Raw genomic sequence first — 24,708 nt, 5'->3', positions numbered from 1 at the left:
CTGTGCTCTTCGAGGGCCACCTCCAGGATGCTGAGTCTCGGGACGAGCCCATCTACCCAGAACTTTAGATGGGCCGAAGGGCTGGGAGCTTCTTAGGGGGATGATAATTTCTCCGAATCTGGTCCTTTACAGGTGAGAAAGAGGTCCTTCCCCACCCCCACCCCCACATCCCTGTGATGATCCTTCCCACTTTGCAGATAAGGAAACTGAGTCTCAGAAAGGGGAAGGTCAGGTAGGTGTGAAGCAGCTGGGCCGGGCCTCCAGGGCTCCTGTTTCTCTTTAATTATCGATATCTGCTGTTTTTGCCATCACCTTCATTTCTAGACAGATTCTTCCCTCACCCATAGCGCTATCCCTTATAAGGAAGAAAAGGGGCAGCTAGGTGGCGCAGTAAGGAGAGCACAGGACCCGAGTTCAAATCCAGCCTCAGACACTAGCTGTGTGACCTTGGGCAAGTCACTTAACCCCAACTGCCTTGCCTCCCCCCCTCGAAAAACAAACAAACAAAAAGAACAAAAGGATCGAGGGGAAAATGTTCTAGGAAAAGTAATCAATACATCAACCAGGTCCAACAGGATATGTTAATAATAACGGAATACATTTATTTAGGTTTAAGTTGGGATGGGAAGGACCCGCTATGTGCTGGGTACTGTGCTAAGGGCCTTATAAATGTTATCCCCCTCGACCCTCACAGTTACCCTGGGAAAGATACGCTTCTGTTACTTCTTTTTTGAGGAAGCGAGGCAGAGAGGGGTTAAGCGACTTATCCAGCCAACAAGAAGTCTCTGAGGCCCCGTTTGAACTCAGGTTTTCCTGACTCCAGGCTCAGCGCTCTACCCGCCGGTCTGTGCGACCAACGAAGCAGCGTGGGAGGGTGGAAAGGGCATTGGCTCGCAAGTCAGAGGACCCGAGTTCGAATTCCACTTCTTACAGATGACCGTGATGCTTGGCAAGCCACTTTTCACCTTTGTGGGCCTCAGCGTCCTCATCTGTAAAGGAAGCAAGCTGAACCAGACGACTTCTGAGAGGCCTTCTGGACCCCATCAATGCTGTCAGGCTGCAGAGGCAGGGGGCGAGGGCAGGGGTAGCAGGAGTGGTTAGGACTAGCGTAGGTGATGGTACGAGCTGTAGCCGCAGTGCAGGTAGTGGTGGAAGCAGGAATAGTGGTGGTGGTAGTGATTGGTAGTAATGACCAGGTAACAGTAGTGGTGGTGGCGGTAGTAGTAGTACTAACAGTAACTAGGTAGTAGTATTAGCAGTAGTAGTAGTAGTGGCGGTGGTAGTAGTAATGGTGAACGTAGTAGTAGTACTGATAGTACTAAGAGTAACTAGGTAGTAGTATTTGTAGCAGCAGCGGTAGTGGTGGTGATGGTAGTAATAGTAGTGCAGTGGTAGTACTAATTAGTACTAATAGTAACTAAGTAGTAGTATTAGCAGCTAGTAGTAGTGGTGGTGGTGATGGTACTAGTAGTAGTAGTGATGGTGGTGGTGGTAGTAGTAGCAGTTAGTAGTGATAGTAACTAAGTAGTAGTAGTAGTAGTAGTGATGGTGGTAGTGGTAGTAGTAGTTAGTAGCAGTAGTAGTGATGGTGGTAGTAGTAGTAGTAGCAGTAGTGGTGGTGGTAGTAGTAGCAGTTAGTAGTGATAGTAACTAAGTAGCAGTGTCAGCAGTGGTAGTAGTAGTGATGGTGGTAGTAGTAGTAGTTAGTAGCAGTAGTAATGGTGGTACTAGTATTAGTAGTGATAGTAACTTAGGTAGTAGTATCAGCAGTAGTAGTAGTAATGGCGGTGGTAGTAGTAATGGTAAACGTAGTAGTAGTACTGATAGTACTAACAGTAACTAGGTAGTAGTATTAGTAGCAGCAGCGGTAGTGGTAGTGATGGTAGTAATAGTAGTGCAGTGGTAGTACTAATTAGTACTAATAGTAACTAAGTAGTAGCATTAGCAGCAAGTAGTAGTGGTGGTGGTGGTGATGGTACTAGTAGTAGTAGTGATGGTGGTGGTGGTGGTAGTAGCAGTTAGTAGTGATAGTAACTAAGTAGCAGTATTAGCAGCAGTAGTAGTAGTGGCGGTGGTAGTAGTAGTAGTTAGTAGCAGTAGTAATGGTGGTACTAGTATTAGTAGTGATAGTAACTAGGTAGTAGTATTAGCAGCAGTAGTAGTAGTGGTGGTAGTGGTAGTAGTAGTAGTTAGTAGTATTTGCAATTAGGTAGTAGTATTAGCAGTAGTAGTAGTAGTGGCAGTGGTAGTAGTAATGGTGAAAGTAGTAGTAGTACTGATAGTACTAACAGTAACTAGGTAGTAGTATTAGTAGCAGCAGTGGTAGTGGTAGTGATGGTAGTAATAGTAGTGTAGTGGTAGTACTAATTAGTACTAATAGTAACTAAGTAGTAGCATTAGCAGCAAGTAGTAGTAGTGGTGGTGGTGATGGTACTAGTAGTAGTAGTGATGGTCGTGGTGGTGGTAGTTAATAACGGTAACTAGTAGTAATAGTGGTAGTAGTAGTTAGTAATAACTAGATAGCAACAGTTTGGTCACAGATTTCTCTCCCATCGGACCCTCTCCCGGCCCTCCTCACACACTTGCCCTACCCTGGACTCTACACTTCATCTCACCCCTCTGCCTAGCTGGGGCTCCCTCCCCCTTCAGGACACTGGCTCCCTGGGCCCAGGGACAATGTCAGGTGCGGCTGATTTCTTCCTACCCTTAGGATGAGTGGTGGGCTCCTGAAATGAAGGCCAGTTGTTGGATAGGAGAGCACATTTGATAGATTCATCTTGGGGGGTGGGGTGCGCATTAAAAGTGATTGATCCCTGGTTACCGTAACAGCTGCCACTTCATGGGGCTCAGCTCTAGGAAGCCTCCCTGTCCTCTCTGCTGATCTTTCCTGGGTCCCATCTCTTTGGGGTCCTAGGTCTCAGCTCTCCTTTACACTCTCATATCCCCCACTGTGGAGAGTCTCACAAAGCCTTGGGTCCAGCAATCAGTGAGCCCTCCTGGCTGAAGTAAAAGAAAGGGCTTTCTGCCTAAGGACCCCGTGAGGTACGGAGAGCAGAAAGCATCGTTATTAAGTCTATCTACACAAGGGAATCCTGAGATTGACAGACTCGCCATATACTGGTGCCTGACTAGTTAGCCTTTAAGTCAGGACTTCTCACTACCAGTCAATCAACAAACATTTATTAAGCACCTACTATATATGCTGGGGCAGCTAGTTGGCACAGAGGATAGAGGGCCAGGCCTGGAGTCAGGAAGACTCCTCTTTTCGAGTTCAAATATCACACACTAGCTGTGTGACCCTGGGCAAGTCACTTCACCCTGTTTGCCTCAGTTTCCTCATCTGTAAAATGAGCTGGAGAAGACCTCAAAAAAAGGGAAAAGGACCTATTTGTACAAAAATATTTACAGCAGCTCCTTTGGTGGTGGCTAAGAATTAGAAATTGAAGTAATGCCTATCACTTGGGGAATGGCTAAACAAGCTGTGGTATATGATTGTAATGGAACATTATTGTGTTGTAAGAAATGGACAAACAGGATGATTTCAAAAAAACCTTGAAAGTCTTACATGAACTGATGCTGAGTGAAGTGAACAGAACCAGGAGAATGTTGTACACTGTAACAGCAATATTGTACCATGAAGGATTGTGAATGATTTAGCTCTTCTTAGCAATACGATGATCTAAGACAATCCCAAAAGACTCATCACGGAGCATGCTGTCCTCCTCCAGAAAAAGAACTGATATTGTTTGAATTCAGACTGAAACATGCTATTTTTCACTTTCTTTTATTCAAGTATTCTAGGACAAAATGAGTAATATGAAAATGCTTTACATGATTGCACATGTAGAACCTACATCTGATTGCTTAATGTCTCAGGGAGAGGGGAGGGAGTCATGGGTTGTTTGGGTGCTTGTGCTTGGACCCTAATTCTAACATCACATTTCTCCTTAGCCTCTGCTTAGGTGCCTGTGCCTGGACCCCAATTCCAAAACCACATCCAGTTCTAAAATCATATCTCTCTCTCTCTAGCCTCAAAATACTGTCTCAGACAGTTCCTCTCCAGTTCAAGGGCAGCATGCCTTAGCAAAACACTTATCTCTCCTCCTGATACTGCAGCCAGCTGCACCTATAGAATTTATTAGTTTGGATTCTCTGTATATTGCTAATTGGCTGTGCACTGGGCCATCAACAATATTTACTGCTTACTGACCTTACTGATATGTATCCTAGACATAGTCAAATGTATACTCCCTTGTCTAACAGGGCATTTGATGAGAGCCACCTGGATATTCCCTATCAGCCCTGACCATTAGTTGACTTGTTAGTTGACATTTCACAGTCAAAACCACACCCCCAGGTAACCCCCACCCCTTGGGCTATTTCCCAGTGAACTCTGGGTAAGGTACCTGTGCAATATAGACAAAAAGTGCATTTTCCTTTAAGAACTGACCACCCCCTATCCACTCCCTAATCCCACCCCAAAACACCTAATTGACATGTTTCACCCCCAAATCTCTTATTTAAACTTTCCCTGTAACCCTGTAAGGTTGCAGGTTCCCTAAGAACTCTTGCCCGCTGTAAAGTGGAATAAATCTTTGCCACCTTGACTTAAAGAATGCTTGAGATCATGAATTCATTCCGGATGGCCCTGACCCTCTGCAGTACTCAGGTCCTTGAGGGGTACTCCTTCTCAGTGACCCTGTCTGGTAACTCCAGTTCTGGGAACTGTATTTTTGGGATTCTTGAATCCCTGGGTTTTTCTTCCTCAACAGGAGGACTAGAATTTGGAACTCAAAAGTTTATTAAAAAAAACCCTAAATGTTAAAAAATTTGTTTTAACATGTAATTGAGGGGAAATTATGTATACATATACATATACATACATACATACATGTATATGTATACATGAAAAATGAGCTGGAGGAGGAAATGGCAAAACACTCCAGTATCTCTGCCAAGAAAACCCCAAATGGGGTCAAGAAAACTGGGGATACAAAAAAGAGGCAAGAAACAAGGGTCTGCCCTCAAGGAGTTTACAATCTAATGTGGGAAACACCATCCAAACAAATGTGTACAAAGCAATTTATATATACAGGATAAATGGGAAATAATTAGCAGAGGGAAGAAGGCACTGGAATTCAGAGGGGCTGGGGAAGGCTTCCTGTAAAAGATGGGATTTTAGTCGGAATTTAAAGGGCTCTTTGGACCATATAAACTGGCCGTATAGGATTGCTGTTTCCAGGATGATGCTTCTAGGTGCACACAGACCTCCTCTTTTCCCATCAATCCTTTCTGCAAGCTTTTTTCCTATTTGCTCCCTGCTACAGTAAGGATGGGGGGCTGGATTTGTAAATTATTCTATCTAGGAGAGCCCCAAATACAATCTCAGAAAATTGCCTGGGGCTTGCCCTGGGAAACACATAGCTTGTGGCAAAAAAGGGATTTGAACCCAGGTTAGTGACAGTAAGTAAACTCAGATTTTCTAGCCAGATACAAGTCACCACCTTTCTAAACCTTATGCTTCCTCTTTATTTATAATTATCTCTTTGAAGAGAAGGGGAATGGGATAGAAAAGAACATTGAGTGAAATTGCTGGGTTCCAGTGTCAACTCTGAAGACACAAGTTCTGGGTGTGAGCAAATCCCTCCTCTGACCCCCTAATATAGGGATGTAATAGCACATGGGCTTTCACTGCCTACCTCATAAAGGCTTTTGTGAGGAAAGAAAGCCCTTTGTAAACTGTGAAGCATCATCTATAAAGGTCTGCTGTGCTGCACTCTCACCTCAGAGGGAGTCTCCCTCAGTCCTGGGAGACACCCTCAATTCAGGAGGGCTTCCCATTACTTTCAGAGACAGAGACTTCCTCCTGAGCCAGACCTGACACTGGGCAAGTCATTTTAAAACTATTCCCTATCTGTAAAATAGGTGGGTTTGGGGCTCAGTGATCTATCTATACATTAACCTATAGGGACTCAGGCAATTCACTCCCCCCTCAGTTTCCCTATCTGTAAAATGAAGGGGTTGGGCTAGGTAACTTTTTTAAGGCACCCTTTCCAGCTTTTAAAATTTATGGACTTGGGCCAGGGCAAATGTTCCCTCAGTTTCCCTCTCTGTAAAATAAGAGGTGGTGGTGTTTAGGCTCAGTGATCTTATTTTCAGCTTTATGGATATGGGCAACTTAGTTCCACTCTCTCTGGGGGTGTTATTATTAAGTAAAATGTGGGGGTCAGGCTAGATTGTTGTAAGTACCCTTCTAGATTTTCAAAATTATGCACTTGAGCAACTTAACTGGGCTCCAGTTTCCTTGTTTGTAGCAGGTTGGGCTAATACTAAATACTATAGTCTTCATATGGGTGAAATACTATAGTCTTCATATCGGACAGTTGGGCTCTATCCTAGATTTTTAAAAACCTTACGGTTTTGTGCAATTCTAGGTCTCAGTTTCTCCATCTGTAAAATACTACGGTTCATGGCCCTCAAAGACTCAGAGCTCCGAGTCTATATTCCATCTTTTGCATATCTACATTCTACAGCCTGTGTTCTTTTTCCTATCCTATAGTGTATGTAATCCATTCTATACAGAGGGTCTATATTCTATTCTACATTCTAGTCTATAGTCCATGCAGTCTTTTCTATACATATTCTACATTCTATAGTCTTACCTAGTCTATTCCATACACCTTCTACTACATTCTATAGTCTGTCTGGATTCCAGCAGGGCGCCCTTCTCCCCGTACTCTATGGAGGGCGCCCATGCTTCCCGACTGTGTCATGTGCCCCTGGCAGCCACACCACTGTCCTACAGGACTCTTCCTGCCTCCCCAGCCCCTCGGTGCCCCTCGGTCTGCCTTCCCGGGCTCCTGCCCAGCGAACCCCCTGCTGTGAAGCGCTATCCAGAACCTCCAAACCTCGTGCAGCTGGAAAAGCCAGAGGAGGGGCCCGCTCCCCAGATCGTCGCCGTGGCAACCGACGCCGTCAGCGGTGCATTGTGGTCTGCAACAAAACGCGGGCGAAGGAGCCTGCGGGAACCATTGAGGTCGTCCACCAATGAGACGCCAGCAGGGCACTAGGGCGGGCCAATGGGTGCTCGGCGTAGGGGCGGGGCGGGAGGCTAGCAGGGGGCGGGGCCGGGCTCTAGGCGGCGGCAGCTGGCGTGGGGTGCCTTAGATGCGCAACGGCTTAGGCAGTGAAAGCACCTGCCGGGTCGGACGGAGTGCCTGAGCCGCGCCGCCGCCGCCCCCTCCCGCCGGGACCCGTCGCAGCTGCCAGCGCCACCGACCCGCGGTGAGGAGCCGTGCTTTGCCGCTGCCCCCTGCAGAGCGCGCGGACCCCGGGAGTGTAGGAGGGTGGGAGCAGAGAAGCGCAGCAGCCGAGCGGGACCCCGGAGCAGGGCAGGGCGGGCGCGAGACAGCGGCGCGTGCCCCGGGCCCGGGCGGGGGGGGGGCGCGCGGACAGGCCTCGAGCCAGCAGGGTGCCCCGGCCCCTGGCGCCCCTTCCCGGGCCCGTTCCGCGGGCACGCGTGCGAGCGAGTGGGGCGGCTGCTGGCGTTCCAGTCCAAGCCGCCCCCTCCCCCTAGGGAGCCGATGCAGGGCGGGAAACTGAGGCCTGAGCAGGGGGAGGGGAGAAGCTGGAGATGCCGCGCATGGGCTTCCTACTGGGGCGTAGCCGACCTGGGCACGAGCTTTAAAGCCCAGGAGCGGTTTCCAGTCGCATTCCATCACCTCCCTTTTTGCAGGTGGAGAAACCGAGGCAGGAGAGGGCAGGGGGCAGAGCTTGGTAGTCTCTTGTCAAATCTCCCCACTCCTCCTCCGTTTTTGCAGGTTGGGGAAACTGAGGGCGAGAGAGAGGGGGAGGGGCCAGAGATTGTAGATCTTTCTAGTCTAATTCTTCTCGTCCCATTTTTGCAGATGGAGAAACTGAGGGCGGGAGGAGGTTCAGGGGGCCACAGAGTTTGTAAATATTTCTAGTCGAATTCCTCCCACCCACCCCTGTTTTTTTGCAGATGGAGAAACTGAGCGCAGGCGAAGGTTAAGGGGCACCTGACTTTGTAGATGTTTCTAGCTCAGTTGGTTTCCCTGCCCTCTTTCTGTTGGGGCCAGGGTCCCAGGGGGGTGGGCTGCCAAAGCAGCCCGGGTGGAGTTTGGCGCCGAGTGGCGCAGTCAGGAGCAGCGCTGCGAACTCGGAGTCTCCATGTGCCTTGGCCCCCTGCTAGACTGGAACCTTCCTGAGGGCAGGGGCTTCCCCCCATCTCCCCCTCCCATTTCTGTAATAATTAAATGGAGGGGGAGGGAGGAAGCCTGTTTCCGAGTTGAGAGAACCCATCCGATGTACTAAACTTAGACCTCCTCGGTCCCCCTTTCCTGTTTTGTTCCTTCTCCCTCCACTAGGTAACCATGTGTGACCGCAAGGCCGTAATCAAAAATGCGGACATGTCAGAGGAGATGCAGCAGGACTCTGTGGAGTGTGCCACCCAGGCCCTGGAGAAGTATAACATAGAAAAGGACATCGCAGCCCATATCAAGAAGGTGAGGGGGGGAGGGGAGGGCGCTAGATCTGGCATGTCAGAAGGAGAAAGCTGCAGGAGGGGCTTGAGCATGGAGCCCCACCCTCCCTTCTACAGATGGGGACATCCCAAGTCTTGGGATGGAGGAGCTAGTGAGGGGGTCCAGAGTAGGAACTAGAGAGAAGGTACCTAAGTCTGGGCTTGGTTCCTGCTATTAACTGGGGAGGCCACCCTGCTTTGATTTGCACACCCCTGTAAACATTTCTTTAATTGGTCAGAAATTTAAGACCAAATCACTCCTGGAAGTGATTGCTTTTATTTTTCTGTTGTGAATCCAAGGGAGGTGAGGGGAGAATGCCCCACTTAGGAGTTTTTAGGGTGCAAGAAACTTAAGACTAGGTGGTGGTTGGCCCTATGAATTCTGCAAAGAACATTAGCGACCTGGGTCTTTCACCAGAACACCAAAAAATGCCACCTAGCAACTGTTTCTAGGTTCGGGACCGAGTGGTCCCCTCTTTCTTCTTGCATCGCAGACCCATCTGTGTGAGATCTGTTAGGAAAAACTGTGTGGGTGTTCCCAACAGAACCCTAGGGAAATCTTGTCAGCTCTCCAGTGGGGAGAATTAGCCTGCTCTGCAGGGTTTAAGAGAAAGTGGGTGGTGGTTGGGTGATTTTTTTTTAAGGGGGGGGTGTTGCTGATGGCAGTCTGTAAAAACCTAGTAAAACTGCCAAGCTCTCAGTTTTGGAAGGCAAGGAAGCTGGCAGTCTCAGCAGTGGGAGGGAGGGTTCAGTAGAGACTTGAGATAAAAGATGTTAGAACAGAAATAAATATTGTTTCTGATAAACACCACGGCTTGTAGCCCATGTGGACTCATGTAAAAGCTTGTAACTGGAAAAAAGATTTAAGAGAAAAACAGGTTAAGTGAGAGTCCCTGTTGGCAGGCACATCCTGTCACCCCGTGTAACTAGGCATCTAACTGCTTTCGGGATATGTAAAATTAATACCTGGGTGTCATCCTTACAGCTCTTTAAAGTGAAGTAATCTAGTCAGGGTTGGCTTAATTGCATTAATCTTACGAATAGCTTAATATTGGACCTTCTCAAGTCACTTGATTTACGAGGGATTCTTTTTCAAAATTATTTAAGGAGAGTGGAGTTAATGTACATGATGTGGCATTTACATTAAAGTTTGTTATATCTGCATTACATGTCATATCACAGGCTTGTGAGGTAAGTAAGGCCAGCATTATTACCCAGTTTTACAGACCAGAAAAAATTTAAAGTTTGAAATAAATGAATTTTTTATGTTAAGGGAATTGGCCTATTGCTACACAGCTAACAGATGTTAGGGCTTACTCCTCGGTGATTGAAGTTCGAAAACTGACTTTTTATAGGCCTTGAGTGGCTTATAAGGAAGTTTTCCTTCCTGAGACCTGGAGTTAGGAAGACCTGAATTCAGATCCTGCCTGAGACAACTTTTAACTGGCTAGGTGATCGTGGGCACACTTGTCGCTTCGGTTTCTTTGTCTGTAAAAGGGGAAGGATGGTCCTTCACCTTGTTGAGCTCGGGTTGTTGTGAGGGGTCAAATGAGTTAATATTTGCAATGTGCTTTGCAGTTCAGGTGTGCTATATAATGCTAGCTACCATTGTTACTGTATTCTCTCCTATTCTCTCCTATTTTTTAATAAGGATGAATGCTAAATTTCTCAAAGACTTAGCTTACCTTGGTTTGCCAAAGTGCACTTTGTATGTCTATCTATTATGTCAGTCCTCACAACCACCCTGTGAGTTTTGGTAGAAGCAAGAATGGATGCTGAAAATAATTTACCTAGGGGCCAGCTAGCTAGAGCTCTGGTCCTCTAGTTAAGAGGACCTCGGTTCAAGATACTAACTAGCTGTGTGACCCTGGGCAAGAAACTTAACTCCAATCACCTCCCAAAGAAAAGAAACATAATTACCTAGACTTGCAAGTACTGTTTTGGAACATATTTCCCTATTTAAGGGTTTGGTGGTAGCTGTAAACACCTACTCATGTTCTTTTTTTTATTTAAAATCTATGAAACCCCTAGTTAATTGAACTGTTTAGTAGTATAACTAGCTAGTGGATAACAGGCCTTATTAAAGGTGTGATAGTGTCTGGACTAGTTAAATTTAATCTGTGGACTCCCAACAAGCTGTTACTCGTCACCATTCCTGCCAATTGATGCTCCTTGGGATTAATGTTAGAAACCTCCGAGGAAACGTAGATCCTGGTGCAGAGAAGCCCTCATCCCTTGCTCGCAGACATGTTGACTTGCCCGATTGTCCCCACCCACCCTCCCATGTTGCAGCTGAGCTCAGGCTTGCAAGTATGTTTGCATGAATTGGGGATGTAGGCGACTTGGAGCCGAGAAACATTCCTGAATCCCCAGATTCTTGGGGGTGGGAATAATGAGGTCTGCCCACTGGCTGCTCTCTCCTGCCAGGCTGGCCCTCCATATTCAGACTGGGCTGTTGTTACCTTTGCAGGAGTTTGACAAGAAGTATAACCCCACCTGGCACTGCATTGTGGGGAGAAACTTCGGCAGCTACGTGACGCACGAGACAAAGCACTTCATCTACTTCTACCTGGGCCAGGTCGCCATTCTCCTGTTCAAGTCTGGTTAGAGCATGGCCTGTGCCTCCTGCCCCGAGAGCCATCCAAATCACAAGGACTGCAGCCTAAATTCCAAATACCAGAGACTGAACTATCTTCAGCGTTGCCATGGGAACACCTCGAGCTTTAAGCCTTTATTGTGTTGTTGTTGTACAGGGCATCCTATGTACTAGTTTGTTGTGGTTATAAAACAATTAGCAAAACACAGCTTACCTTGGTATTTATTTCCTATTCTATACTCTGCTCTTCTTTCCCCACTCCAGAAAAAATCCAGCTTCTCTTAAAAATAAACCTGTTGGAGATGTGTATGCTAACTTTAAGAATCTTTAAATAACAGACTGCTAGGGCACTGACCGCCGCGGGCAGCCTGCTGCTGCTTTGTCTCTCACCTCCAGCTTTTTTACCCTGTATTTTTGATGCATAATTGTGGAAGCCTTCAATCAAACAGGACCCCTTCGGGAGGGCAAGGGCTGTGCGCATCGTCAATTGGACAGATACTGTATTGGATAATAGGAGGCTCTGGTGTGCATGTCTGAACAACAAAATAAGAACAGAAATGGGTGGTAGGGGGTGGGGAACAAATGCTATTCCTAATTAGCAAGAGATAGCGGTGCAGCCCAGGCCTACCTTCTATTGAGATGGGCTTGCTGGTGCAGTGTTCTGGGCATAGTGCCCAAGGGAGGGGAAAAGGACAGGGCAGGCGAGGCCGGAGCAACAAATGGACTCCTTCCAACTGTCCCTATGGCTACTCCCACCTCTGACGTGTGTGAAATTGGGATGAAATCAGGGCTGAGGAGTCGTGACTATGAGATAGTGGGGGAAGTGCATTGAGATTGGAAAGATGGCTGTTCCAAAGACAGGGAGGAGGTTTTTAAAAGGCTCCCTTTTAAGCCCCTGGCAGGAGGATTGCGCAGTAGCGGCACCCTCTTCATTGCTGGTAAGTCTTGGCAGGATTTTAAAACTTGCAGCCTATTAGCCCTCTCTGCAGCTGGAGTCAGAAACCTTGGGCAAATGAAAACTGAGGTACCCCCGGTTAACTTCCTGCTGTCCATTCCATGAAGATCTCCAACTTGCTTGCCCCCTTCCCCTTCCCAGCAATGAATATGAAAACAGATTGTGTCCCACGCGGAAAGGGGCCAGTCCCGCTTTTTTTTTTTTTCATCCATTTGGGCATTTTTGTTGCTAACACTCCTTTGCTGGGAGATACACTAAAGGTAAATTTGCAAAGGCTGAGTCCTGTCACTGGAGTAAACTAGTGCATCAAGTTAGGGCATGCATTAGATGGAAATGCTTCCAACACTGGTTTAGTTGGCAGCTGTTAACTCAAATTGCTGATCTTTTTCTAATTGTCCCTGTTCTTCCTGCACTTAACCTGTGGCCAGTGAAAAATAACATGGGCACGACCAGTTTCTTGTGCCAAGTGTTGGGGGGGTGGGTGATCCTGGGTTCCTGAAGACCAGTGCCATTCCTTCTCTGGCCCACTCAGTAGTGAGACCACGATGTGCCTTGTCCAGTCTTGGCTAGGACACTTGCAGGGTGGTGGTTTTTGGCCACAGGAGACTGCTTTAGTGCCCCTGTGGATGGATCAGTAATCCTGGGAGTATCCCCATTTTATAGACAAGTAAACAAGCTTGAGAAGCTGTGCCTTGTGCTTGCTCATGATTTTAGCAGGCAAGTTTTTCTAGGCAAATCTTGAACCTGGGAAGGATACCTACACTTCCTGTCCCTGCTCACTCGAATTGCCAATGGCTGTTTTGGAATGGAATGTCCTGTAATGGATCAGCTATGGGGGTAATAGAAATGTGCAAATCTGGGTGGTCTTACAGCTGAATCCTCTTTTTCTGTTGAATCTCCTACAGTTTGGCTGTGAGTGAAAAGCACTTATTTATTGAGTGAACTGGCAAGCCCATCGCTGTCTAGGGGCTCAACAGAATTGAGTGGTTTCATGTCTGCTTGCAATATGTTATTCGTTAGAACGGCTCCGCTACCGGTAAGTAGGCATGATCTATGTTTCTCAGCATAGAGCCCAAATATGAATGAATCCCATCTTTGCAATACCACTGGAAATTGAGATTTTGACGTGACCCTAGTCTCTGTCTTGCCAGCAAATGGGGGCAGATTACAAAAATCTATTTTTGATTCCGATGTGAGAATATGATGTTTCCATGGAGATGAGACAGGGCTGACAGTGTACCCAGTTCTTTCCTTGCCTCTCCTCCCTGTCACGAACGCCCAGAGGGGTTGAAACAAAAGACTTTTTAAACAAAGTCACAGCCTACTAATACTTGATCGAGATTTAATTGCTGTTCCTTTATGGTCAGTATGTTAGAAAGGAATCTTGACACCTTCCTTTCCTGGTGTTCCAGGATACAGGTAGGACAAGCTCTGGTGGTGGAATGAGTATCATGGGCTGGAATTTGGGTGTTGGGCATGAGGATGGAGCCAACGACAGAGAGGTAGGTCATGGCTATGAGACACTACATCTCTGCACCTTCAAGTATAACTGCACGATTTACCACAAAGAAGCTGCTAGACAAGTCACACCCAGGTGACTCTCTCTTTCTCAGCCAAAGAACCTGGAACAAGAAATTTAAAAGCAAAGTCCTCGGTGCAGCATTTGGAGTTGCTTGTTAGAAGTTTCCAACATGATCAAAGACAGGACAAGGTCAGGTTAGAGATTCTAAGGGTATCTGGCCTACTCTCAACGCTTTAGAGGGGAACAAACTGGCTAAGGCAGCACACTTAATGATGAGTCCCAGAGGTGGAATTCGAATTCAGGGCTCTTTCTATCAGTCCATGGCGCTTTGCCAACAGTATCCAGAATGCAGGCTAACCTCTGTAAAGAAGTCCACCCTGATGGCAAGATGAGCTGTCATAATTTCCAGGCCACTATTCACCTGGATTACCAGTATGGAGTTAGGTACCTTCACCTAGGCCTTTAGACTTAAGAGTCCTCTGGCACCTGTGAAAAGTGTGAAGAATGGCGAAGAAATAAAACACAAGCGAACTCCTTTAATCCACCATCCATGCTTACACCGCAGCCCACCCTTTGTCATGGGCAGATTATAAAGGTCTAGGACTTGAGGAGGACCTGCTGGGCGTGTCCTCGGGAGGAGGTTCCACCTTTCCACTCACCCACAAGGGTCCATTTATTTCCTTCTTGGCATGACGTGGTGGGGAGGCAGAGGCCACAAAACCTGTTCCAGTCTGAGCTTCTGTGCTCACTCTCCCCCCCACCCACACACTGCACATCCGAGAAAAACGAACAGAAGGCATTATATGGCAAATTAACCAAACACCACCCTGGGAAAAGGTCCCACATAGCACCAGCTGAGCATTAGGGAAAGACGTGCCTTCTTCCCAATGGCCAGTCGGTCATTTCCGCCCCCAGCTCTTGAGGGTGGAGCTCTGAAGGAGCAGCGGACGCCCTCCTAGCCTTTCTCACCAGACTGCACAGCGATAAGTGTGCTCAAATGGGGTCATAACTTGAAGCCTGAGTGTATTGCCACAATGCCTGATGTGAGGCTCTCATAGGTCACCTTCTGAAAGCCAGCATCTTCGATCATCTCCTTGAATTCTTCCTAAAATGCAAGAGAAAAAATTAACTGAGAAGGCCCAGAAGGTGGCTTCTCTGCTTTTTAGGGGAGCAGCAGGGGCTACTCACTTGTGGTGGGAAACGTCGGATGCTCTCCACAAGGTACTGGTAGGATTTCCAGTCTCCAGCAATGACTTCTCCCATGACTGGAATGACCTGGAAGCTATACAGGTCATAAAGCCTGAAAAGCAAGGCAAATGGCAGAAGTTGGGCTGAGCTCTGCTGACCCCACTGAGTCCCGCTGACCACCCTGAGCCCTGTTGACCCTGCTGAGCCCCACTGACCCCACTGAGCCCCGCTGACTCCCCACTTCCTCAGCAATCTCCAGGGTCTGTCTCAGTACAAACCCATCTGCTCTTACTCTCCTGCTCTTGAAGGGTCCTGGTCGGAAAAGGAGGTAAGAGGGTGGCAAGCTCTGACAGTGACTCTCCCTATCATGCCAGGGACATGACAAAGAACCAGTGGGGAGGCCTAGACTGTCAGTCCCTCCCTCCACCAGCATTTCCTCAGGCACTACTATGTGCTAGAGTCTAGCAATAGACTCTAGGGAATAGACTATGCCTACCTGGAAATGATGGGGTTGTTCACTTGGCTAAACTCTAGACAGAGAAACCTGCCTCCTGGTTTCAGGACCCGATGGGCTTCTTGAAGTGCCTGAGAGGGACAAGAAAACAGGAGAGCCCTTTTGGGGGGAGGCCTCACAATGCCAGGAAGGTGAAGCCAGGACAGTCCCTCCACCATGTGTCTGGAGAGGGAAACAGCCCTCCTTCCCAGGTCGACTAGATTCTTCCAGAGGGTGACAGAGGCCAGGACAAGCCGGTGGGTTTAAAACACAATCCTATCCCTCCGGACGCAGAGTGACCCTAGTCTCCCACAGCTCCAAGACTCTGTGAGTCTAGGTGAGGACCAGACCATCCTCCAGGGCTTGGCAGAGGATTCTGTTGGAGCAAAGATAGTGATAAACCTGCTGGGATCACTTGAAAAATCACCGGGTTGGCAAAACTCACTTAGTGAAGCAGCCCCTGGAAGTTACAGGGTAGAATCTATGCAAGTCATGACATGACCCCGGCCATGGCTTTACTGCCATGGGACATGACCGACCACTTAGAGTTTGGCTGAGAATCTGAGAGGGGTCTTTCTAGCCTGGTGAGACCCGTCAGCTTATTTTGGCTGGTTTAGTTTTTGGAGAAAGGCCAAAGGTCATCTCTGCTCTGCAGTGAGATGATACCAAAGGACTTTAAAAACTGGACCTTAGGAAGACACAATTCTGTCCCTTAGCATCAACAACATGACCTCTCTACTGAGAACCAAGGACCTAAGTGAATGTGGCTACTGATAAAGCATTTTTAAAAAAATCTGTGCTAAAAATTGGGGAATGGCTAAACAAATTATGATATGCAAGGGTAATGACACAGCATGGTGCCATAAGAAATGATGTAAAGGACAGTTTCAACAGGAACCAGGAAGACCTGTAAGAATGATGCAGAATCGAGTAGAGCACTGGCCCTGGAGTCAGGAGGACCTGAGTTCAAATCCGACCTCAGACATGAGATACACGACACACTTACTAGCTGTGTAACCTTGGGCAAGTCACTTAACCCCAACTGCCCGAACCCTCTCCCAAAAAAAAAAAAAAAAAAGAATGATGCAGAATGAAGTGAGCAGGGCCAGAACAACCCACACCCTGGCAGCCGTATTGTAAAGATAATTAACTGTGAAAGACTTGAAGGTCCTGATCGATGCAATGACCTGCCATGATGCCCACCTGGAGATGGGACACCCTCCAAGTACAGAAGGAAGAAGACATCTTTGGACGTGACCAGTGTGGGAATCTGCTTTACTTGACTACGAATGAATACTGGATATATGCCGGGTTTTTTCTTTTTTGTTCAAGTCAGGGGGAATGGGAGAGAGAAAATAAATGCTTGTTAATCTAAAAAAAAAAAATTTGCAATCTGCTACAGGAAGTCGATGGCTGATTTTCCTTTCCCCTCCCATTTCAAGAGAGTTTTACAAGCAGAGCGCAAATGCTAGGAAACCCAAGACAATGTTTGGCTGTCCAGGCAGCAATGGACTCTGGGAGTTCTGCTCAAATCAGCAACAGTGTGCCCTGAGTTAAGGTCTGATCCTGCCCTCCAGGAGCTCCTGGCTAACTAGGGGATTGAGCCTCCAACAAGGCACTAGAACACATCATAACATGATGAGCATACAACAGAATTATTAAACAGAGTTTGTGAATGAAGACTGGTGAGTTACACAGTGGAGAACTTTAACCAAAGCCTGAGACAGACATCCCAACCTAAAAGCTGTGACCTGAGAGTTGTTTCCCTTTCTCCCACCCACTGATTAAGTCTGCCTCTCAAGTCTACCAGACAGGGCCCAAGGATCCCTCCAGGCTCACCTGGTCAATATGTGTGACATTTCGGATCCCAAAGGCAATGGTGTAAACATCAAACTTGTCATCATCAAAGGGCAGCTCCTCGGCATCACCCACCACCCAAGCCAGGCCTGAAAGGGAACAACAGGTGAACCATACCCCAGCCCCAGCAGCTTCCCTCTATCCCCAGAAAGTGATCTGTGGTCAGTGCTGACTTTCCCCTTGAGGAATACAGTGGGACCCAGAGCTCACCAGTCCACCTGGATTTAGTTTATTTGATTCCTTCATGAAACAAACATTAATTAAGTGTCTGCTTACTGTGGGCAGAATCTGAGGCCAGCTAAGTCCAATCCACATCTGAACAAGAATTTCTTCTCTAACGTATCCAACCATCCAAATCAGGGCTGTCCAACCTTAGGTTTTTATTGAAACAATAGACAATATATTTTGATTTGCCATTTTAATGAGAGCTCTGCAGCAGCTCAGCTTCATTTACTAAAGCATTTATGTCAATTTCTATACTCGTAGGCAGGCCGCATTTTGGACGGGCCTGATCCAAATGATTGTGCAGTCTTTCCTTAAAGATCTCTATTGGCTAGAGGCAGCCAATTCCATTCTGGACAGCTCTGTTAGAAATTTTTCTCTTTTATTGTATCTAAATCTGCCTCTTTGTAACTTGACTCCACTGCTGATCATGAGATCACAGATCACTAGAATGGAAATCTGAGGCCACCTAGTCCAAAGTCTTCATTTTACAGACAAGGAAACTGACTTGTTGGTGACTTGTCACATGATCCCAATGAGGTAATTATCCGAGGTGAGAGCAGGGCTCTTCCACCACACTACAAGGTCCCTCCTTCTGTCCTTGGGGGTAAAGCAGAATCATCCAGATCCTTCTTCTGCATGGTGCCCCTCCCCTCATCTCCATCTGCCCAGGATAAACTTTACCATCTCCTTTCAATCATCGCTGTGTCACTTGACTCCGACCCTCCCCCTCACTGCTGGCCCCATGGACACTCCAGGCAATGCTGGAGTCCTCCAGATGTGCTCCATGAGGGTGGGTGGCCCCATTCCTAGCCCCTAATAAGGTGTCGCTTAATGCGGCCCAAGACTGCACTGACTCTAGTGGTCACCCAGTGGTTGGCGTGCACAGGGCACTGAGCTGCACTGAGGAGGATATGAGGTTAGGCAGAACGTGAGCTGCAGACCCTCGTGGTCACTGGAAGCTAGCAGAGGGCAAAGACCCAAACATGGATAACCACAGCATACGACCTAATGCAATACATGGATCTGCTCCAATCCCAGCTGACTCAGTCCCTAAACCTGGAGATCTGGTCAGGAAGCATAGGGCTTGCCCTTTACTAGGCAGCGGCTAAGCCAGATCACCATATTTTCATCTTATGTTGTGTTGGGAACTCCATTAACAACCCAGAAAAATTTCCACCCCAGGAGTACTTTCCCATACTTTCTTTTAAAAAAATAATTTCTACTCTATGCTCTTGTCCCATCCCCCTTTATTTGGATTGAAATTATTTTTGGCAAAGGAGCGTGTACTATAAAAGGACAGATGATGGGGCAAAGGAGAAAAGTGAAAGGAGAGTTATGTGCCAGGTGGACAGAGCTCTGGACTTGGGAATCAGGAAGTTCTGAGTTCAAATGTGACCCAACACTTACTAGCTGTGCGAATCTGAACAAAGCTCTTAACCTGTGCCTGCTTCTGTTTCTTCATCTGTAAAACGAGGATATGATAGCATCTACCTCAAACGAGCCTATAGTTGTAAAGCACTTTGAAAACCTTAAAATGCTAGGTATTATCAAGCAGCAGGGCTTAGCGCTGTGATTCAGAGACCTATGATGACACATATCCCACACAAGTAGATTATAAAAGCCTAGAGATCTTGCAATCTATGTTCCAGTCATTTTACATATGAGGAAACTGAGGCACAGAAAGCAGCTGTGACTTAGCCATGTTCACTCAGTGAATCCAGAGACCAGAACTGGCACCTCCAGACTCCCAGTCCCACCACAGGGAAGGGACACAGGTCTGTGGGATGTACCTTTTGTTTCCTGAGGCTCGCTGCTTTAGGAGCCAACTAAGTCCAAAGCACATAGCTCCATAGGAGGTCAGAACCTCTTCCTCTAGACACCCCAAAGCTATGTTCCAAAGATGAACTAACAGTCAGCATTTCGGCACTCTTGACACCAGGAAGGTAGAAGTGCAGGAGCCTCATTCCTCATGGAGGGACTCCACAGACAGAAACAGGGGCTTTTGTCTAAACACACTAGCAACTGTCCATCTTCTGAACGGCGTGGAAGGGTAACAAAAGAATCCTTTATCCTTGGGACTAAGTGGGCCGACACTGAGACAAGCGGGTGGACCGGGGCTTGCAGAAGCAGTTCCTGCTGGGGGTGGTAGGAGGAGAAAGAAGGACTGAGATAAACAAAGAGCAAAGGCAAATGCAGAAGGGAAAGGCCCTAGGCATGGCTAAATGGTTTGGTTCTGTTTGTGTATGATGTGCCCCTTCAACAAAGATCCAATGGGAGCAGCATGTGAAAAGCACCAGTAAACTGGGGTCTTTGGGGTGGCCTGTAATTGGAACCAGACCCTTCTCTGGGTTCACAGAGCAGGGTCTCCCTTTCACCTGTGATTCCTCCCTGTAAGGACTCCCCTATGAATCTAAAATTCAACATATTCCAATCCTTCAATGACATTCCCAGCATTTTCCCTCCCCAGAATTCCCTTTGCCTACTTCCTGCAAGACCTACCTTCTCTGTGGCCTAAGGTCTGTGCTTTCTGCTTTCCAACTTTGAGCATTTCTTTGTTAATGTCACAGATAACCACACGGGATTCCCCCAAGGTACTCAGGCTCTTCTGGTACCACTTGGCAATTTCTTCCCAGGATAAATTCTGATGGGATTTCAGCTCCCTCTGCTGCTGTCTCCGGTTCTGAGCCTTGATATAATTAAGGAATCGGAAGGCGATGTCTCCTGTACAACCAAACAAAAGTGGGGGGTGGTGGTACATCAGGGTGCTCTCTGAACATGGGATGGACGACTCAAAAGTAGTGGGCTGACAGGCTATGGGAGGTCAAGGCCCTCTCCACACCAAAATAATTTCTTAATCTATATGACTTTCTATAGAACAGAGATTAATGTGTTACCAGTTAATGGCATTTTAGAAAAGTATTAGTAAATAGACTGACATATTTAAGCCCCAAACTCCTGGGATGAACTATTAGTAAAAATATTGACAATTTCAAGATGAAACAAGGCACAGTGGGTATGGTGTTGGACCCAGAGTCAGGAAGACCTGGGTTTGAATCCCTGCTTAGATATTTAAAAGCTATGTGATCCTGAGCAACCACTCTCAGCCCCAGATACCTATCTGCAAAAGAGGATGAGGTTATCTCTAGCATGCACCACCCAGGCTGTTTTCAGGATCTGACAAGATACAGTAAATAAGGCATTTTGTAAGGTGGCTTTTTCAGACTCAGGCCATCATCCTGATGCCCCTCCCACCAGAACACTGGACTCCATCCAGCCCTGGAAGCACCATGGGCTCTGAGGGGCAAGCACAGCCTGGCCCCTCAGAAGTGCTGAGTAAACATGTTTGATCACTTATCCGTTCCCATCACCCAGGATGAGGACAGTGATAGCTTTTGAAGATTTACCAAGTGCCTATATTCCTCACAGCCACCTTCAAGGCTCAGCTCCCAGGTACAAGTATCCTGATTTTCCAAAGTATTGTATTATCTGATGGATACAAAGGAATTTTAGGATAGCTGGTTGCATCAGAGAAGGAAATGCTATATGATATTAACAATAACAATACTTTATACAGTCTTGCACATAACAAAGTGCTTAGCAAACATCTGCTGAGTTCTGACAGATTAAGAGAGCTGTGATTTTAGTGGTGCCCTCCCCCCCATCCCCATTTTGTGAAGAGGGCAATTACCAATTGAAAAAAAGAAAGTCATCTGGTGGCCAATTTTCTGGTGATAAGCCTCAATGAGCTTTGCAAGACTTATCTTGACATGCCTTAAGTCAATCACTGGGTCTGTACCTGGAGCCTTTCTGACTTGGAAGGTGGGCCAGGGTCATGCTTTTCCATGTTGTCATACCCTTTGAGAAGTTAAGGCTACAAGGGGGTGGTTGGTATGGGTGGAGAGGATGAAGAAGAATAAGATGATGACAATAAAGACATTGCCTATCTGCAGGTAGTGCCTAATGGCTTACCAAACATCTGCCCTGAAACCAAGGCCCAGAGACGTTAACTGTGATTCACCCAAGTCTGCCCAGCTAGAAGGCTTGGCTCCAAATCTGCCTCTTTCTACTATATCACGATGAAAGAATAAAAGATGAAACAAATTATGTAAAAAATTAAACAGAACAATATCTTAGTTTGAAAGCTTTGTGGGAATAAAAACAACCGCTTTGTTTTATGATTCTGTCACCACTAATACCAGTCCAAGCACACAGAAGATTCCTCCATGGTTTTGGTCCACACCACTCAACTCAACACCTACAAAATGCAAGGCCTTGTACTCCAGGTTAGAGACACCCAAATGAAGGTGCTCAAGGTCCCCGCCCTTAAAAAGCTTATAATCGGAAGGAAAAGAATAGTAAACAGCATATCCCATTTCTATGGGGCATTTCTATTGCACTAACTTTCTATTTCTAGCTGTGGCCTAACAGTAGATGAATGAGGCCTCTCCAAGGCTACTCCACCGATCTGACCAAGATCAGTCAAGGTACAAAATCAGATGCTACCTGTGCCTCCAGCCACGTCAAGGAGCTTGGTCCCAGGGAGAGGGTGCATCTTCTGTAGCAGTAAATCCTTCCAAACCCGGTGGATCCCCAGACTCATTGAGTCGTTCATCAGGTCATACTTCTTGGCCACACTTTCAAACACCTGGTAGACTAAAGTGCATTAAAAAACAGCCCATCACAAGTGTGTTACAGAGAGGTAACTAACTGAGACTTTTCTCACGAAAAGGCCATCTGTCTCCGGACACTTTTCAGTCTGGTGCCCCCAGGCAGGCCCTTCATTCGTCTCCTCCTGGGCTCACCTCACTGCTGACAGACTATTCAACAATGTTCTTTTGGACCAGACCTGAGATTTCAGGGATTCCTAAGAAGGAAACTTTCAACCAATGCAGATCAGCACCTGCTCTGCAACGAGGTCTTAAAAGAGCTGTCAGTTCTTCCCTCTCCTCCAATGCTAATGCCTTCACAAAGGATCCTCCTCAATAGTGTGCTCTCCTTCCTCTGAACAGAGCACTCTTTACCACTCATTGTTGTTAAAGGCAGTCACAGAATTCTGCAGGTGGAAGGAGCCTTGGTAATCATTCTGGCCAACCACACCTGAAAAGGCAACCCTACTACAAGACCCCTGATGAGTGATTACCCAGCATTTGCTCGGAGACCTCTGATGAAGAAGCCACATTGTCCCAAGCCAGCTCATTCTACTTTGGGCTTTAGGAAGTTTTTCCCAACATACATCCTAAATTTTCCTCTTTTAACTGTCTTCCTCTCCCCACCTTTCCCATTCCTTCCAGTTCTGTTCTCTGAGGACAAGCAAAATAAGACTAATCTCCCTTGTATGTGATAACTAATCTCCTTTAGTAGTGTGAAAGTTTCAGGAGGCCAGGGACCATTTTTGTGTCCTTCAAGGCCCTGGGAAGAGCGAGGGGAGCTAGGAGCTGTGGCTGGACCTCAGTAAAGAAGAGCCAAGGTATGAAAAAGCATTTTGCAAATTTTAAATCCCTCTATACATGTCCATTGTTAATTTGTCTGTGAAGTCTTACTATGATTGCTTGGCCTGCCCCACCCCACTCCTGACAGTCAGTGGTCTCTAAAGAGCACCTCAGGCCCTTTACCCAATCAAATGAGCAAATGAGATATCTGTAAAGCACTTCATATAAATGCTATTATCCTGCTCCGGAGACCCCTTACTGTAACTCATCCAGACCCTTTTCTAGCTTCTCACGCTGCCTGGACACTCCTAGTGACTCAGACTCCTCCCTCCTCCCTGGATTTCTCCCCCCATTCCCCTCAGACCCCTCTTAGTCTCTTGGCCCCTCACTTCAAACTCCTCAATGCTTCCCTTCATATTCTCAGGGCTTGGGTTCCTAAAGCTTTTCCCCCATGACCCCCTCCCCCATCAGCCCCCTTTCCTATCCCTCTGGCCCCTCAGGCCCCCTCCCCTCCACTCCATTGGGACCTTACTCATTCAAACGGGTTATTTATACGGCGCTTAGCACAGAGCCCGGCACACAGTAGGTGTACAAATGCTTTCTTCCTTTCTGTTTCCTCCCTTTCCTCGGCCCTTCAGCTCCCGCAGACCCCCTCCCATTTCAAGAAACTCCCTCTCCCATCGAGGGTGCTACCCTCCCCATTCAAGCTCCTCCTCATCTCCTCAGGCCCCTCCCTATTTTCTCTAGCCCCTTACTCTCCCTTCCTCCAGGCCTTTCCAGCCCCTCCCCATTCCTTCATTTCCCCCTTCTCCCGGTGAGCCCCTCTACCATTCCCTGGACTGTACGCTCCCCCTTGGGCCCCGCCCCTTCCCTTAGTCCCCGCCCCCTGGAGCAGACCCCACCCTACCCTTAGCCCCCACCAATCCTGAGAGCAGACCCCGCCCATTCCTTAGCTCCCGCCCCTTTTAGCCCCGCCCCCTCCTTGCTTCACCTTTGTTCCCCTTCTCTTCCTCCGACACCGTCTCAAACCCGAAATGCGTATCCACCCCTGGCTTCTCCGTGGACATCGGCCGGGCCCAGCCCCAAGGAGGCCGCAGAGACAGCAGGGCCCGACTCCAGCCCCGGCCGCTCAGCTGCCACAGCACCCGGCTCCCGCGCGCCGCCATGACGACCCCGGGACCGAGACACTAGGTTCGGGCGCGTGACGTCAGAGACGGTCCTAGCCAATCGGGAAGGGCTCCGGAGTCACCTCCCCGGAAACCAAGATCCTGGGAAACAGGAAGCCTGGGGGCGGGGCTTAGAGATGACATTGCCGCCGCTGCTCTTGTTCGCTACTTGTTCGCACGGTCCTTCCCCCTTGTAATCCTTCCAGAGGTTTATACATCTGGATGGAGCTCTCTTCTGCCATCTGCAGGAATGAGGCAGGTGCTGCCCATCCCACGGGGAGGCAGAGGCGCAACATAGAAAAGCCGGCTCCCTAGGCTGTGTGTCATTATATTGCTACCCCTTATTGTTACCGGATTGAATTCAGATAACAGTTGGTATCCTGGGACAAGACTTGATGCTACTAATGTTCATCTGTTTGATACTGAGAAGCGACATACAGTGCTGGACCTGGAGTCAGGCAGACCTGAAGTCAAAGTCCGCCTCAGACAATTGCTGGCTGTGTGACCTTGGGCAAGTCGTTTAACTGCTGTCTGCCTCAGTTTCCCTGCCTGTAAAATGGAGATAATAAAACGGGGGATTGTGAAGGATCAATTTAGATAACATTTGTGAGATTTAAAGCCTTTTACAAATGTTCTATGGACTGTTACAGACAAATGAAATAACTGATTTTTTCTAACTGAATAAAAGTCGGGATATAAGTTCTTCTTTAGGTTCACTGAAAGCATCTTCTGGGA

At 47.6% G+C, this 24,708-nt stretch overlaps 2 protein-coding genes across 2 annotated transcripts; one reads left to right on the top strand and one right to left on the bottom strand.

Annotated features, from left to right (window-relative positions):
* The first annotated feature begins 7,156 nt into the window (after window positions 1-7,156).
* Window positions 7,157-11,447, top strand: LOC118834453 (dynein light chain 1, cytoplasmic). Its single transcript, XM_036741902.1, has 3 exons — window positions 7,157-7,284; window positions 8,388-8,525; window positions 11,013-11,447. Exons 2-3 carry the CDS (start codon window positions 8,394-8,396, stop codon window positions 11,148-11,150), a joined length of 270 nt encoding a protein of 89 aa, XP_036597797.1. The 5' UTR covers window positions 7,157-7,284; window positions 8,388-8,393; the 3' UTR covers window positions 11,151-11,447.
* Window positions 11,448-14,131: 2,684 nt separating this feature from the next.
* Window positions 14,132-24,021, bottom strand: COQ5 (coenzyme Q5, methyltransferase). The gene is made up of 7 exons (XM_036741897.1): window positions 23,799-24,021; window positions 21,882-22,031; window positions 19,878-20,099; window positions 17,136-17,242; window positions 15,300-15,388; window positions 14,804-14,915; window positions 14,132-14,720 (listed from the first exon to the last, which is right to left on the bottom strand). Exons 1-7 carry the CDS (start codon window positions 23,971-23,973, stop codon window positions 14,619-14,621), a joined length of 957 nt encoding a protein of 318 aa, XP_036597792.1. The 5' UTR covers window positions 23,974-24,021; the 3' UTR covers window positions 14,132-14,618.
* Window positions 24,022-24,708: the final 687 nt, after the last annotated feature.

The sequence above is a fragment of the Trichosurus vulpecula genome, chromosome 1, assembly GCF_011100635.1.
Source record: "Trichosurus vulpecula isolate mTriVul1 chromosome 1, mTriVul1.pri, whole genome shotgun sequence".
Lineage (NCBI taxonomy): Eukaryota > Metazoa > Chordata > Mammalia > Diprotodontia > Phalangeridae > Trichosurus > Trichosurus vulpecula.
This window is presented reverse-complemented; position numbering and strand designations above follow the sequence as displayed.